Source organism: Lutra lutra, chromosome 15 (assembly GCF_902655055.1).
Source record: "Lutra lutra chromosome 15, mLutLut1.2, whole genome shotgun sequence".
NCBI classification, from domain to species: domain Eukaryota; kingdom Metazoa; phylum Chordata; class Mammalia; order Carnivora; family Mustelidae; genus Lutra; species Lutra lutra.
The window spans coordinates 30,641,414-30,658,475 of NC_062292.1; the positions used below are offsets into that span (position 1 = coordinate 30,641,414).

The 17,062-nt window shown below is 44.3% G+C and overlaps 1 protein-coding gene across 7 annotated transcripts in view; it reads left to right on the forward strand.

The window, feature by feature from the left end:
- The first annotated feature begins 20 nt into the window (after window positions 1–20).
- Window positions 21–17,062, forward strand: part of NVL (nuclear VCP like) — a 102,173-nt gene continuing 85,131 nt past the window's right edge. For 2 of the 7 annotated variants that reach the window (XM_047703797.1, XM_047703802.1), the window contains exons 1-10: window positions 21–159; window positions 3,580–3,653; window positions 5,604–5,656; window positions 5,739–5,838; window positions 10,700–10,757; window positions 11,777–12,031; window positions 13,596–13,725; window positions 13,943–14,019; window positions 14,516–14,650; window positions 16,715–16,816. In XM_047703797.1, coding sequence (XP_047559753.1) covers window positions 103–159; window positions 3,580–3,653; window positions 5,604–5,656; window positions 5,739–5,838; window positions 10,700–10,757; window positions 11,777–12,031; window positions 13,596–13,725; window positions 13,943–14,019; window positions 14,516–14,650; window positions 16,715–16,816 — 1,041 coding nt within the window. In that variant the 5' untranslated portion in view covers window positions 21–102. Of the gene's footprint in view, window positions 241–2,592; window positions 2,714–3,579; window positions 3,654–5,603; window positions 5,657–5,738; window positions 5,839–10,699; window positions 10,758–11,776; window positions 12,032–13,595; window positions 13,726–13,942; window positions 14,020–14,515; window positions 14,651–16,714; window positions 16,817–17,062 lie in introns of those variants that run through there. The other 5 variants (XM_047703801.1, XM_047703803.1, XM_047703796.1 and 2 more) reach the window with 4 other exon arrangements.

A 17,062-nucleotide genomic window follows, 5' to 3' on the forward strand; every position in this document is an offset into this window, starting at 1 on the left:
CGCAGGCGGAGAGGGCGGCCCGGCGATCGTCGTGGGCAGCCCTGCGAGGACCCCGGTCCCCGTGGAGCGGGCCGCCTAGCTGGGGCTACCCTGACGCGTGCGATGAAGCCACGACCCGCGAGGTTCGTGGACAACAGGCTGAAGCAGCGAGTCGTGCAGGTGGATACTGTGCGCGGCCTCTTCTCGGCGGCTTCCAGGACAGGGTGGACCGGCTGCCTGTCACGACCCGGGTCCTGGGCGGTGCGTCGGCCCCCCTTCCGCCGCGCGGAACTGCGGGGAGCCGGGGTCCCGGCGGGTGCGGCGCCTGAGGAGACGGGGAAGGGGCGAGTGCAGCCAGCGAGGGGAAGAGCCAGCGAGGGGACGGGACGGGAGCGGATGCAGCGCCCACGGAGTCGGGGAAAGGGCGCGTGCAGCCCCGGAGGAGACGGGAAGGGGGCGGGTGTAGCGTCTGTGGAGACGGAGAAGGAGCGGGTGCAGCCCGAGAGGAGATAGAGAAGGAGCGGGTGCAGGCCGGGAGGAGACGGGGAAGGCGCGGATGCAGATCGGGAGGAGTCGGAACTGGGTCGGTTCAGCACCCGTGGAGACGGAGAAGGAGCGGGCGCAGCGCGGGAGAGACGGGACGGGGGTGGGTGCAGCGCCTGTGGAAACGGAGGAGTGGGTCCAGGCCGGGAGGAGACAGGGAAGGGGCGTGTGCAGCCCGGGAGGAGACGGGACGGGGGCGGGTGTAGCCTTCGAGGAGCTGGGGTCCGGGCGTGTGCAGCCCGGGAGGAGACGGGATGGGGGCGAGTGTAGCCTGGAAGGAGCGAGGACGGCGGAGGGTGCAGCCCGGGAGTAGCTGGCGAGGGGACAGGTGCAGTCCAGGAGGAGCCGGGACGGGGGTGGGTGCTTGGCATGGATCAGACGTTGTAATAGGCTCTTGCCTACGGGTTTTTCATTTTCATACTCATCTGTAGAAAGCGGTGTGTAGTAAATGTTTTGCAGTGAGTGGCACAGTCTGCCAGCAGTCTTAGGAGGAGGGAGAAATTTCTCAGCACTCCGTAGTCTGGGAGCTATATTTTTCTTTCCCTTTTGCTTCGCTAGTGCTGTAGTTCCCTTTTGGGATGGGTCTCTTCCTGCCAAACTCTTAAGTGTTGGAAGTGCCCTGAGCTCCTGCGCTGTTTCTCTAGATTCATATTCCTCTCACCTACTTCCTAGGTGGTCTCTTCCAGTGTAAAATCTTTAAGTACTATCTATATGTTTTCTATACATTCACTAAAATTACTATAAACATAAAATTAAATATAAATATATGAGTATATAAACAGACTCATATTGAAAGTATATGTACATTTAATTTTTAATTTTAATTTTTTAATATTTTACTTATTTGAGAGAGAGAGCATGAGTTGTGGGGGCAGGGGACAGAGTGAGAGGGAGCAGCAGACCTCCCGCTAGCAGAGATCCCGACTTGGGGATGGATCCTGGAACTTGGGGATCATGACCCGAGCCTAAGGGAGATGCCTCACTGACTGAGCCACCCAGATGCCCTATGTATTCACATTAAGTACTGTCTGTATAGTTCCAAGACTCATGTGTCTAGTGTGGATTTTATCTTGAATAACCGTCTGCCTACTCAACATTTCCTCTTGAATGTCTGATGGGTATCTCCCACATCATATCCATAGTGAATATTTTGATATTTTCCTCCAAACCTGTCCTTTCCTATTGTTTTCTGTTTCAGTAAATGACACTACCATCCATCCAGTTGTAAGGGCCAAAACCCTTAACAACCATTACTACTCCTTTGTTTTGCTTTCTGTAACCAATTAATCAGCAATTTATTCGGCTTTACCATCAAAATATACTGCAAACCCGGCCACTCCTACCCCACTGTACTTCCAGCCATCGTAGCCTAGACCGGTTTGATCTCTCCTAGTTCTACCTCAGGTCTGTTCTTTGCAGGGCAGCCAGGGAGGTCCTTTCAAGAGGAGCTTGGCAGGGCTCTGCTCAGAAAACCCCTTCGATGGGCTCCCAGAGTATCTAAAGAAAAACCCATCGTAAAGAATGTGATGTAGTCTGGCCCCTGTCTACTTTTTTGTCCTGTGTCCTTCTGCCATCACCCTTACTTTCACTGTTGTCACCACACTGACCTCAGACATGCCAGGCACAGGACCTTCATTCCCACAACTCACAGCTGCCTCTGGATGTTCCCACCACTGGCTGCTTTGCTGCGTTCAACAGGTGTCTCAACAGTGATTCCTAATGGCTGAATCCAGTGGCCCTTACGCAGCTCTTCACCATTTCACATTATCCATTTTTCTTTATTGCTTTTGCTTTGACTCATTATGAAAGCAATAGGTTCTTGTGGTTTAAAATAGAAGGGTCAGAAATGCATAAAAGGAAAGAAAGAATCCCTTCATCTTCATTTCTGTAGGGGTAACCATGGCGAGTTTCTGTTGTATCTTAAAGTTTTGTACATGTGTACACACTTGTGTCTATATATTCGTGTGTGTATATGTAGATACATTTATTCACACATAGAGGATCACCTGGTCTCTTGTCACTGGAGGCACTTATGCCGAGACCATTATCCTGTGTTAGGGATTCTTGAGAAGACACTGCTGTCTGAAGTCAGGCATGCCTTGACTGGATGAGCAGCAGGCATGGAAACTTGGAAGTGGGCGGACATTCTGGGTTTGAAATCTGGCCCTGGAATTTACATGCTGCCAAGTAAGTAAGTGGCCTTGTAAAGTCTCTCAGACTTTCCCATCCATAAAGTGGGGGAGACCAACTGCTCTCATGGTGCTGCTGTGAGTGCTGCTAGAAGAATGTGAGTGCTGCTAGAAGAATGAGTTAGAGGCCTGCAGCAGGTGCACGGAGCCCTCAGTTTCTTGGGAGTTTTTCCTGGTGCCTCCAGGCCAAGTAATACCTGCTGGGTCTGTTTATTAAACAGTTAGATTCAAGCACTTCCTGACTATTTAATCCAAGTAACTTAGTAGCTTTTTGAAATAAGTGATTTATAAAAATAGGAAAATTAATATGGTTGTGTTCTTAAATAATCATACGTGAGTGGGGTTTGTGTGCCCTTTGGGTCAGATTGACTCTGACATTCTCATACCTGATTCCACGTTAAATTTTGCAAGGGATTTACTTACAGCAACTGCTGAAAATCCAGTTTTGCAAAGATCTGACATCATCAAAAAGTGATTTAATATTGAAACCATTAGTTGTCTCTGGCTAGCAGTTCCTGAAGTATTGGACAGGTGGCAAATATTACGATGCTCCCTCAGACTTAAATAGCCCTTCATGCCCTTGTGAGCCTAGTGCTTTGTTCTGGGGTATTTGGGAATTTAGAGTGTAATAAGCCCTCACTTATTACCTTATAGCTATTCTAGTTATTGGTACTGTGCTATCATAGTGACTAATAATGTTAAATTCTCTGATTCCAGGCTTGATAATTATGTAGTGATTTTTTTTGTTTCTGATACACTTAATAATGAAGAGTTTACATTAAAGCATAAATGTTTGAATAGCTCAATCTCTGATTAAAATCACTGAGTTTAAAATAGTGTTGAATGTTTGTCTTATTTTCTGTTGTAGTACCTCACCAGTAACAAATGTGGCAAATATGTGGACATTGGAGTCTTAGCATCTGATTTACAAAGAATGTACAGGTAAAGAGATGTAATCTCCAGATTCATGCCTTTATTTTTAGTTTCCATCCAACAATCCAGTTGATATTAATCGCTGCTGGCATTTATTCACCAGTCCAAAAGTTTAGAATTCAATCTAGGTATACAAAGATTTATCAATTACCTATTATATGCAAGATGCTGTCCTTGTTACTAAAGGAAATGGCTGCTGCTTCCCTTTCAATACCGTACAGTCTGGTCAGGAGTACTGCCTTTTTTCCTGTCTCATTAAAGAACTAAAACCATCAGGTGTGATCTCCCTGAGCTTCCTGGCTACCTCGAAACATCTCTAGGCTTCCCCCTAAAGATTCAGTTTTTCTCTTCTGTCTCTAACTTCACCTTTCCTGATATCTTACTCCATGAGTTATCACCACTTGGTATATTTCAGACCCTTTGTTTTCTTTTTCTCAGTACACTAGTTTGCTAGGACTGCCATAAAAAAGTATCGGACAGGGTGCCTGGGTGGTTCAGTCGTTAAGCATCTGCCTTTGGCTCAGGTCATGATCCCAGGGTCCTGGGATCAAGCCCAGCATCAGGCTCCCCGCTCTGCGGGAAGCCTGCTTCTCTCTCTCCACTCCCCTTGCTTGTGTTCCCTCTCTTGCTGTGTCTCTTTCTGTCAAATAAATAAATAAAATCTTTAAAAAAGAAAAAAAAATGAATCCGAGGTAGGGGAGCTTAGATTACAGAAGCTTAAAGTCTCACAGTTGTGGGGCAGGAAGTCAGGGATCATTCAAGGCTCTGCCAGCTGGTTTCTCCTGAGGTCTCTCCTTGGCTTGCAGGTGACTGTCTTCTTCCTGTGTCCTCACCTGCTCTTTCCTCTGTGCATCTGTCTGTATCCTAATCTCTTATTCTTTTAAGATTTTATTTCTAAGTATTCTCTATACCACAGTGTGGGGCTCAAACTCAGAACCGTGAGATCAGCAGTCACGTGCTCCACCGACTGAGCCAATCAGGTGCCCCTCTTACTCTTACAAAAACACCAGTTGTATTGGATTAGTTTGCTTCATTGCTCTGTCTTGTGGGCCCACTAGGATGGCCGCCCTGCCCTTTAGAGGGATAGTGCCACTTGTCAGATCTGGACCCCTGGGCCCAAGGCAGTGGCGGCAGCTCTCCAACCTCTGAGCCTCCTTTAGAGTCATTCATACCTTCCCTTGAAGGGTCATGCTTGTCCACAGCTGATGTCCCCTCCTGTATAATCTTAGAACTCCAGTCGCATTCCTTCATTTCATCCTCCCTGTCTCTTCCAGTACAAGCTGCCAGTGTTTCTGATGCTGTAACCCCATTTCTTTTTTTTTTTTTTTTTAAAGATTATTTATTTATTTATTTATTTGACAGAGATCACAAGTAGGCAGAGAGGCAGGCAGAGAGAAAGGGGGAAGCAGACTCCCCGCTGAGCAGAGAATCCCATGTGGGGGTCGATCCCAGGACCCTGAGATCATGACCTGAGCTGAAGGCAGAGGCCTAACCCACTGAGCCACCCAGGTGCCCCTGTAACCCCATTTCTAATCAAGAAAAATTTATGGGGTCCCTGGGTGGATCAGTTGGTTAAGTGTCTACCTTCGGTTCATGCCCTGGGATCAAGCCCTGTGTTGAGCTCCTTGCTCAGTGGGGAGTCTCCTCCCTCTGCCTCTGCTTCTTCCCCTGCTCATACTATCTCTCTCTCTTTCTCTGTCTCTCTGAAATACATAAAATCTTAAAAGAAAAAAATTTACAGTAGTGAAATGTAAACTCAGAATTTCCTTGAAAATAAGCTTTTTTTTTTTTTAAGATTTTTATTTATTTGTCAAAGAGAGTGAAAATAAGCTTATGTTCAGGGTGAATACAGTGACATTCTTACATACTTGTGCAAATTAATGTGATCAATTTAGATTGAGTCTAATGGGGAAATGTTGGTGGAGACCACTGTACTAAGATTCTTTTCATGTTTTTCAGTATAGACTACGGTCGAAGAAAAAGAAATGCTTTTAGGATTCAGGTAGAAAAAGGTGAGTCTTTTAGTGTTAGAACTGAATTATTAATGAAGTTAAAGAATTGTTTTAGGTCATGACATTTTTCTTTTTGTTTCAGTATTTAATATAATTACTAGTGAGAAAGAACTTAAGGATCTAACAGAATTGGAAGATGAACATCTGGCAAAAAGAGCAAGACAAGGCGAAGACGATAATGAGTAAGGATTATAGAAAAGGGACTGTTTTTCTTAAGCAGGAGCCCAGTCACATTGCATTTCTATTTGCAAAATTTTCAGTGGCTCTTCATCACCAGCGTTGGCTACATGTAATACTTAACCTGTCTCCAGATCTTTGCTTCAGGCCTACTGAATGCTCACAGTTGCCCAAAGAGGACACATTTTTCTGCCTTTGTATGAGTGGCTTTCCGTAACTCCCACCCAGCCTTCAAGACGCCACATTAGTGCCTTTGTTGGGCCTTCTTAGATGCCTTTTTGCAGATTTCCTTAACTCCTTTTTATAGATATTTGTGATGTTGCTTGTCATATGGTGTTGAGATTGTTATGTGTGTATCTACAACAGACCCAGCTCATTATCTATGTTTTCCTCTGCCCTAATACAATGCCAGATACGTAAAAAGGTACCAACTGATTTTGTCATTTAAGTAATAATATTGAGGGTTTTTATCATGAATGGGTATTACATTTTCAAATACTTTTTATGCACTTAATGAAGGATTTTGTTACGTTTCCCTTTGTTCTATTAATTTGGTGAATTATGTTGATTTTTTTGAGTGTTAAGCAGGTCTTACATCCTGGGAAACACCCTACTTGGTCCTGATGTATTATCTTTCTTAGATATTGGAAAATCCTGTTTGCTAATCTTTTTTTGTATGTGGTTATGTCTCTATTCATACTGGTGTGCATTTTTTTCTTTTAAAGATTTTGTTTATTTAACAGATAGCAAGAGAGGGAACACAAGCAGGGGAAGTGGAAGAGGGAGCCCTCTGCAAGGGTCTGTCTTAGGATCTTGGGATCATGACCTAAGCTGAAGGCAGATGCTTAATGACTACCACCAGGCACCCCCATTTTTTTCCTCTTTTGCAGTGTCTTCAAGTTTTGGTATTAGGTTATACTGACTTCATAATACTAGCTGGAAAATGTTTTTTTGTCTCTATTTGATGAAAAAGTTAGCGTAATGTTAATGTTGTTCTCTCTTAGTTTGTTAGAATTCACCTAGAATTCATGTTGACCTAGAGGCTTCTTTTTGGAAGGAGTTTAGATAACATTTATTTTTGCTAGATCTAGGGCTCTTCCTATTTTCTTTTTCTTTTTTTTTTATCAGTGTTGGTAAATTGTACTTTTAAGGGTGTGGAATTTGTTGGCATAAAGTTCAAGATACCCTCTCATTTTCCTTTCGATGTCTATAGTATCTGTGTTGGTAGCTCCTTTTCACTTTGCTGCCTTTTCATTTGGATTTACTATCATTTTCTTTTTTTTTATTTATTTATTTATTTATTTATTTATTTATTTATTTATTTATCTGACAGGCAGAGATTACAAGTAGGCAGAGAGGCAGGCAGAGAGAGAGGAGGATGCAGGCTCCCTGCTGAGCAGAGAGCCCAACGTGGGGCTCAATTCCAGGACTCTGAGATCATGACCTGAGCCGAGGGCAGAGGCTGTAACCCACTGAGCCACCCAGGCGCCCCTACTGTCATTTTCTTAACTAGTTCAACATTTGGTTCTTTCCAGTTTTGCACTATCATGCACATAGTAAGTAATCCTTTAGGACATATCTTTGTATACATTTTTTTAAAGATTTTACTTATTTATTTGACAGAGAGCGCAAGCAGGGAGAGTGGCAGGCAGAGAGAGGGAGAAGCAGGCTTTGTACTAAGCAGGGACCCCTATATGGGCCTTGATCCCAGGACCCCGGGATCAGGACCCGAGCCAAAGGCAGACACTAACCAACTGAGCCACCCAGGCACCCCCATTTCTTTTTTTTTTTTTTTTTTTAATGTTAAATTCCTGAAGTGGTGTGTCTGGGGTCAAAGATACATTTTTGAGATTTCTGATACATTTGGAGTTGTCTTCCAAACAGTTGTCTGTGTTCCTACTCCCAGCAACTTTGCATAAAAAGTGCATTTCTTTTTTTTTTTTTTTAAGATTTTATTTATTTCTTAGATTGAGAGAGACAGGGAAAGTGAGCACAAGCAGAGGGAACAGCAGGCAGAGAGAGAAACAGACTTCCTGCTGAGGAGCAGCCTGATGCGGAACTCGATCCCAGGATGCTGGGATCATGAGCCGAAGGCAGATGTATCACCGACTGGGCCACCCAGGTGTCCCTAAAGAGTGCATTTCTGGGGCACCTGGGTGGCTCAGTGGGTTAAGCTGCTGCCTTCGGCTCAGGTCATGATCTCAGGGTCCTGGGATCGAGCCCCGCATTGGGCTCTCTGCTCAGCAGGGAGCCTGCTTCCTCCTCTCTCTCTACCTGCCTCTCTGCCTGCTTATGATCTCTCTGTCAAATAGATAAATAAAATCTTTAAAAAAAAAAAAAAAAAGAGTGCATTTCTATGCACCCCTGTGGTCCTAGTAGTACTATTCTTTAATCTTTGCCAGCTTCCTAGGTGAAATTGATATATTTTTATTTGTAGTTTTTTGATAACTTGTGAAGTTCAATTTTTTTGACTGTTTCATCTTTTTTCTGTTAGTTGCTTGCTTATGGGTTTTGTCTCTTCATTTGAGATGTATTCGAATTTTCCATATTGTCAGATATATTTGTATAAAGGTATTGCACATGCTTGTTCCATTCTGCCATTTGTTTTTTGTTTTCGTTTAAAGTGTCTTTCGGGGCTCCTGGATGGTTCAGCTGGTTAAGCAGCTGCCTTTGGCTCAGGTCATGATCTCAGGCTCCTGGGTTCAAGTCCTGCATCAGGCTGCCTGCTCAGCAGGGAGCCTGCTTCTCCCTCTCCCTCTGCCCGTACGCCCTGCTCATATTCTCTCTCCCTCCCCCGTCTCAAATAAATAAATAAATAAAATCCTAAAAAAAAAGTGTCTTTTGATTAGAGAACTCCTGCATCATTACCTAGTCCAATCTGTCAGTCTTTATGGTTGATGCTGATATACTTAGATCTATCACAGGAGTATATGGGATAATTACTGTGCTTTTTGCTTATTTATTTACAGCTTTATATTTAACTCTTTAGTTTGCTTGTATTTGTGGGGTGTGACTCATAGGCAAAATGGTTTTTTTTCCTAAATAGTTGAATAATTCACCTTCTTTACATTGATTAGAAACGCCCAAACTTATATTATTAGAATTTAATGAATAACAAGAGAATTCATGTCTTAATTATAAAAGTGGGTCGTAACATTCACGTAAGCCTTTTTGCTTAAAAAGAGTCCTTTACTTACTAATTATTTTCTGAAGACATTTGATTAAATAGTAGCAGGGTCCTATAGTTTCCTGAAGCTATTAAGTATCAACTCTGGGTTGTGATGAACTGAGACTGCATTTTCAGTTTGTACTTGTTAGGATTTATGCCTGTTCCTTACTGTAGGATATGAAAACCTCTGGGTACCTTCATTTCTCATGGACAGACTTGCGAAGGCTGCACTTGGTCACGTGGCTGGGTCATACAGAATTTGTTAATTTATTACTTAGTTATTTAATTATGGCTTGCTGGAATATTTCCTTTTTTTTGGCATCTGATATTTCTAATGAGACCCTTGGGTCAGATAGGAATTTGGATTTCACTTTTATTTCTTGCTAGGATTAAGATAACCACAATTTATTAAGCATCTATTATGTACTCTAAGGACTTGGCGAGCTTCTGTTGAATCTTCTAATAAGTCAGTGAGGTGGACATTATTTATTCTCTCTCTTTATAGATAGGGAAGCAGATCCTCACAGAGATTAAGTAGAACCTAGTAACCAGCACTGTTGTATGTTGAATCCAGATTTCTCCTACCTCCAAAGCCTGGACCGTTAACCACCATAATATTTTGCTTTAGTGTATATATATTTTTTAAATATTTATTTTTTCAATTTCTTTTCAGTGTTCCAGAATTCATTGTTTATGCACCATACCCAGTGCTCCATGCAATATGTGCCTTCCATAACACCCATCACCAGGCTCACCCAACCTCCCACTCCTCTCCCCTCCAGAATCCTCAGTTTGTTTCTCAGAGTCCACAGTCTCTCATGGTTCGTTTCCCCCTCCGATTTCCCCCACCTCCCTTCTCTCCATCTCCCCATGTCCTCTGTGTTATTTCTTACACTCCACAAGTAAGTGAAACCGTATGATAATTGATTCTCTCTGCTTGACTTATTTCATTCAGCATAATCTCTTCCAGTCCCGTCCATGTTGATACAAAAGTTGGGTATTCATCCTTTCTGATGGAGGCATAATATTACATAATATATATGGACCATATATTCTTTATCCATTGTCCATTGAAGGGCATCTTAGTTCTTTGCATAGTTTGGTGACTATGGCCATTGCTGCTATGAACATTGGGGTACGGATGGCCCTTCTTTTCACTACATCTCTATCTTTGGGGTAAATACCCAGTAGTGTCTTAGTATATTTTTTTGTTTGGGTAGTAATTTTTTTAGGATGTGGGAGAAAAGCCTTTAAAATGTTTCTTTTCGGGGGCGCCTGGGGGGCTCAGTGGGTTAAAGCCTCTGCCTTCAGCTCGGGTCATGGTCCCAGTGTCCTGGGATCGAGCCCCACATCGGGCTCTCTGCTCAGCAGGGAACCTGCCTCCTCCTCTCTCTCTCTGCCTGCTTCTCTAACTACTTGTGATCTCTATCTGTCACATAAATAAATAAAATTAAAAAAAAAAAAAAAGTTTCTTTTCGGGGCGCCTGGGTGGCTCAGTGGGTTAAAGCCTCTGCCTTCGGCTTGGGTCATGATCCCGGGGTCCTGGGATCGAGCCCTGCATCGGGCTCTCTGCTCAGCAGAGAGCCTGCTTCCTCCTCTCTCTCTGCCTACTTGTGATCTCTGTCTGTCAAATAAATAAATAAATAAAATCTTTTTAAAAATTTTAAAAAAATGTTTCTTTTCCTCTTCTCACTGAGGTATACTGAAAGCTATTCAGATGATGATTCAAATATGGAAGACTACCCAGATCCACAGGTAAGTCAGACATTTAATGGACCCATTTTGATTTTTTAAAAAAATCATTATGAACACTTCTTTAAAAAAATCAGTGTGGAATAGAATAAGAGACTTTGAACACCTCCATCAATAAATAATTGAAAACTTTCTGTGTATAGTGTTGAAGAATTCTCCGGATGGCCATCCTTTCAGTATTTGTGTTTATGGCTTATTTTATAAGGAAAAAAGGGGGAAGAGAGTGGCCAGAAATAAGGGCATATGGGAAGAGAAAGGGGAATTAACAGTAAAAATTGAGAAAAGGATACATTTTCTGCCAAAGGGCTGACATTTCCAAGAAGTAGGCTTTGATTGAAGGGAAATGTAGAAATAATATGCCAGATGATTTGTAACTTACTGTATTTTTTTCCCTAATGGTAATTCAGTTCTTAAATTTATTAACAAAGTTAGAATGATAATGAGTTCTATCTGATTCTGTATTGAATTGATGGGATAATAATGACTCTCCTTGACAACCAGCTCATTTTTACACCTGATTCTGTTGTATTTTTTTTTATTTTTTAAGTGCTTTTTATTATTTTATTTTTTAAAAAAGATTTTTGTTTATTTATTTGACAGAGAGAGAGATCACAAGTAGGCAGAGAGACGGGCAGAGAGAGAGGGGAAGCAGGCTCCCCACTGAGCAGACAGCCTGATGCGGGGCTCGATCCCAGGACCCTGGGACCATGACCCGAGCCGAAGGCAGAGGCTTTAACCCACTGAGCCACCCAGGTGCCCCCACTGTTGTATTTTTTAAAAGGGAGTTTACTTACTTGATTTTATTTAACTTTTTATTTAACATTTATGAATTGGTGCATTAACTTGAGGTGAAGTAGGGGGACATCATTTGTGAACAGTAAATGTTTGTGAAGCATCTTATTGTGAACCCCTGTGTTTTCTGGCTGAAATGCTGTGAGAGAAGGTGGGTAGTGGAATGTACAGGTAACCAGCTTCCCATGAGTACCTTCAAGTAATTCATGTTGATGTCATGTTTCTGCCAGGCAGCAAATCACATGAACAGCTCCCTACTCTCCTTATATCGGAAAGGACATTCTGATTCTGTTTCAAGTACTCCCGAGATGGAGCCCAGAGAAACCACTGGTTCGACCCCATGGACACCTTCGGGAACAGGCTCCATCCTGTTAAAGACCCCGGTCAGAGGTTCTGAGGGAGGGTGGTTTATCGACAGAACTGGTGGAAAGATGGACTTGACAGATGAGAAGAGTAATCACAAGAAGCCAGGATCTGAGATAGGGGTATTTTTGTAGTGGAATTTTAGCCCTAAGTAGTTAGAGCGCATTACCACCTTTTCACTGAATGTAACATCAGCAGATTCTTGTGTTTCTTGAAGGGCCTGGGGATTTGGAAGCATACAGAGAACGAGGTCATGTCGCCACTGTTTCTGTCAGGTCTAAGCCTTAACTACTGAAATAACCTCCCCCCAGTTTATTCTCCATATGCAGATATCATTTTGTTTGTTTAAGATTTTATTTATTTGAGAGGGAGAGGGAGATGCAGACTGTACACTGAGCAGGGAGCCCATTCAGGACTAGATCCCAGGACCCCAAGATCATGCCTTAGCTAAAGGCAGACACTTAACTGACTGAGCCATCCAGGCACCCCACAGTTGTTGTTTTTACAAGTCAGATTGTTCCCATTCATGTATTAAAAATGGCTTTGTTCAGTCTAATCCAAGACCTTACAGTAGCCGGGAAAACTGTGCACATGGCTGCCCTACTGGCTCTTCAGTCATCTCAGCCACCGTGGCCTTAAACACCCCATGCATGCTCACCTGGGGCCTATGCACTTGTGCTTCTATCTGGAACTGTCCCCAGATTCCTGTGATTCATATCTTCTTTCCCTGTAATCTTGTCAGTGTTCTTTTCTGATGTGTAAAATATCCTGTAGTTGGATACCGTTTTTCTGACTCTCCTTCATCTCCTTTTTGTCAAGCACTTAGGACCACTTAAACTTACTGAGTAATTCTCTAGTTGGGTTTTTTCTTTGACTTTCCTCACTAGAACATCAGCTTCAGGGGAATAGGACCTTTGTTTTGTTTAATAGTGTCTCCCTGGCTAAAATACAGCTAATGGGGGCACTTGGATGGCTCAGTCAGTCGAGGTCTGAATCTTGACTTTGGTTCTGGTCATGGTCTCAGGGTCCTGGGATCGAGCACAGCATAGGGCTCTGGGCATGGAGCCTGCTTGAGAGTCTCTCTCTCTCTCTCTCTGCCCCTGCCCCTACTCATGCACACGTGTGCATGCACTCTCTCTCTCTCTGTCTCATTCTCTCTAAAATAAGTAAGTAAAATCTAAAAAAAAAAAAAAAATGCATCTGACATGAAGTTGTCACTTTGTTGAATTAGTGCCTAATGAGCCTTCCAAGGTGCATTTACCAGTGCGAGTTAAAAAATAGGTACTTTGGGCATGTGTTAGAGAAAGTTGGTTGTTCTCGGAGGAAGGGAAGTTAGTGCTAAATCAGCGAGGCTCACTTTGAGCTTAGGGTAATAACTTGAGGGAGCCTGCCCAAATGGTACACCACGAAATATACAGTGTAAGCAGTGTAAGTAGATACCCTTTTTTTTTTTTTTTTTTAAACCTTTCTAAGTTCCACCCAGGGATCCAGGGTCCTGGAATTGAGTCCCACATCAGGCTCCCTGTTCAGCGGGAAACCTCCCTCTCCCCTTGCTTGTGTTCCCTCTCTTGCTGTCTCTCTGTCAAATAAATAAATAAAATCTTAAAAAGAAAAAAAAAAAGGAAAGGAAGAAATACTTGTGCTGTGATTTCGAATAGCGCATATCGAAACTTCCTTTCTTTCCAGGATTCCAAGGATGCTTCTCTTCTGGAGAGTAGCGAAAAAAGGAAAGGTAGGCTGAAGAGCAAAGGAAGCAAAAGGAAGAAAGACCTTCAGGAAGTAGATGGAGAAATCGAAGCTGTCCTGAAGCGGAAAGGTGAGCTGCGAGTCCTGGGGGGTGGGTGGGGGGCTGACCAGTGGGCTCAGGGAGTGGCGTCCTCAGTCCCAGCCCTCGTGCCTGGACCTGCCATGTGCAGTGATGTCTGTGAGAAAAATCTTCACTGTCCCATGGACCTTGGTTTCCTTAGACATTATTCAGTAGGATTCTGAGTTACTACTGAATCACTAATCTTTTGATCTCTTTTGTATACAAGCTAAAGCCAAGGAGCTAGAGTTACAGGTCTCCAAGGTGAAGTTTGAAGACGTTGGAGGCAATGATACAACATTAAAGGTTAGTTCGAGTGCAGAACTTTACTGAGATGGGCTTATTGCCAATCTGTTATTCCAACAAAGTCTGCCTCTTTGTTTCTGGTAGGAACTGGGGGTGGAAAGGAGTCTAGGGAGGGGAGAAGGGCAAACCCGGCTTGTACCTTCAGGGTGCTGAGGGGGAAAGAAGCGTAGTACCTTCCACTTCGCCACGACTGGACTTACAGTGTACGGAAGATCCGTGTTTTGTGAGTGGCACTGTTGTGGCAGAAGTAGGAGTGACAATTACTGTTCACTTAGCATCTGCTCTGTTCCACTTCCCACGCGTCATGTCCGTGATGCCACGAGGTGGGTGCTCTGACAGCTGGGGGCGGGGGGCATGGAGAGGGTCCTCCACCAGGCACCAGAGCTGGGCTGCAGCCTCGGCTTCAGGCTAGCTGGGAGGACAGGCCGATTGCTTCCATGGGGTTCACTCTCCTCTTGGGCCGAGAAAGACGTCTTTCCTGTCTGTTCCCTGCCAGGAAGTCTGCAAGATGCTCATCCACATGCGTCACCCTGAGGTGTACTGCCACCTGGGTGCCACCCCGCCGCGCGGAGTCCTGCTGCACGGGCCGCCAGGCTGCGGGAAGACCTTGCTGGCGCATGCCATTGCCGGGGTGAGGTTGGCCTGTGACTCTGTGGCTTTTGGTCCTTGTGTCCTTGTTGTTCCTCTTTGGTCAACCTGAACCAGACTCAGCATCTTCTCTGGAGGATCTATCCCTCTCCATTGTTTTTTTTTTAAGATTTTATTTATTTGTTTGACACACAGAGAAGGGGCACAAGCAGGGGCATCTGGGGCAGGTAGAAGGAGAGGGAGACTCCCCAGTGAGCAGGAAGCCAGGTGTGGGGCTCTATCCCAGGACCCTGAGATCATGACCTGAGCCGAAGGCAAACATCTAACCACCTGAGCCACCCAGGTGCCCTGATTCCTCTCCATTTTTCCCTCTTTCCTGCTGTTGTGTGCTTTAATGCAGCCAGTTACTTAGATGGCAAGGGTTGGGTGGGAAGCAAAGTGGTGTGGCTGTAAACAGCCTTTTTTTAAAAACACGCAATTTGTTTTGGCTACTTTCTTTCCCTTTAAGCCAGTGCTTCTTTTTTTTTTTTTTTAAGATTTTATTTATTTATTTGACAGAGAGAAATCACAAGTAAGCAGAGAGGCAGGCAGAGAGAGAGAGAGAGGAGGAAGCAGGCTCCCTGCTGAGCAGAAAGCCCGATGCGGGGCTCGAACCCAGGACCTGGGATCATGACCTGAGCCGAAGGCAGCGGCTTAACCCACTGAGCCACCCAGGCGCCCCATAAGCCAGTGCTTCTTAAAAGCAGTAAATAAGGGGCACCTGGGTGGTTCAGTGGGTTAAAGCCTCTGCCTTTGGCTCAGGTCATGATCCCAGGGTCCTGGGATCGAGCCCCGCATCGGGCTCTCTGCTCAGCGGGAAGCCTGCCTCCTCCTCCTCTCTCTCTCTCTGCCTGCCTTTCTGCCTACTTGTGATCTCTGTCTGTCAAATAAATAAATAAAATCTTAAAAAAAAAAGCAGTAAATAAGAAAATGAAGGATCGTATTGTTTTTCACAGAACTAAATTTACTCAAAATTTCCATTCTCATATTCCTACACTTTTTTTTTTTTAGGTTTTCTTTCTTAATTTTTAAATAATCAAGAGATCAAGAGTCAAATGCTCCATTGACTGAGCCGGCCAGGCACCCCATGTTCTCGTACTTTTTAATATGAAAATAGCATTTCTAAAATGGTGATCTTAGGTGGCAAAAGACAAAGATAGCAATCTTTCATCCCATCAGATTTTTCAGAAACTGTGTTGTGTTGGTAAAATGCACAACATCCGAGTGACCGCAGTTTAAAGAATAGCATTTATACCTGTGACTAGTAGGTTAGTGCTCTGCACAGGGAGCTCGTTCGTACAGGAGAACTGATGGATTTGCCTCATTTGTTCCTCTGTCTTGAGGAAACTATTGTGTGACCACCACGTGGCAGACACTGAAATATAGTGAGGCATATAGCAAACCCAGTTTCGTAGGAGAGGTTGGGTGAGGCCACCATCACACAAGTAGATGTCCACAGTCAACAGCGGTCATGAATGGGAGACTCGGGGTGCGGCACATGGGTGGCATCTCTGTGGGATGCCCATGGCTGAGGCAGTGATTTTCAGAACAAGTAGGAATGTGCAGTCGGGCTGGTTATTGTGTGCTGCCGGGGGGTGGGGGCAGTGCTGCACTTGCCCCTCCTTCATGTCGGGAGCCTGTCCTCTGACTGGTAACGCGCACCTGCACCAGAGGCCAGGTGAGACAAGCCAGTTGTGCCGGTGGGACACAGCTGTGTCGTGACCCTGTTTCTCCTTTCCAGCAGATAAATAACTGGAACTTTCTGGCTCAGCTCTAAGCAGGGGGAACCTGTCTCTGGCGAGTCAAGTCCCTTTACTCAGAAGAGGTGACAGCAAGGTTGCAGAGTGCCTTTAGTAAAGTGAACACAAGTGGCAGGTGTCCAGGTGCTATGTTTGAGCAAACTGTAGATTTTTAAATAATGTTTCTCATCAGCCCAACACAAAAAGATGAAGTTGCTCAGAAAATCGGGCACTCAAACCAGGAAATTTTGAGAGCGGGAGTGAATAAGGAACAGGTAGGAAAGATAAATTCTGACAACGTGATCATTCTTTCATGTGTTTCTACCCAGGAACTGGACCTCCCGATTCTGAAGGTAGCTGCCACAGAGATTGTGTCCGGAGTGTCTGGGGAGTCGGAGCAGAAGCTGAGGGAGCTGTTTGAGCAGGCCGTGGTGAGTCCGAAACACTCTGGGTCGTTGGGTCGCCCATGGTTATGCCTGAGAGCCCGTGATGGCTAAATACTTCCAACTATTCACGGGTACCGACTGTTGGCTAAACTCACCTGTTTAATGTGAAGTCAGGCATAAGTGTAACTGGTGAGGAGTTTCAGGCTGTCATAGCCAGTGGTTGTGTGTTGAAAATAGATTATCCTGGTCTTGTTTCCTTTCACTTTCACTTTCCCCAAGTTAAGTTTAGCA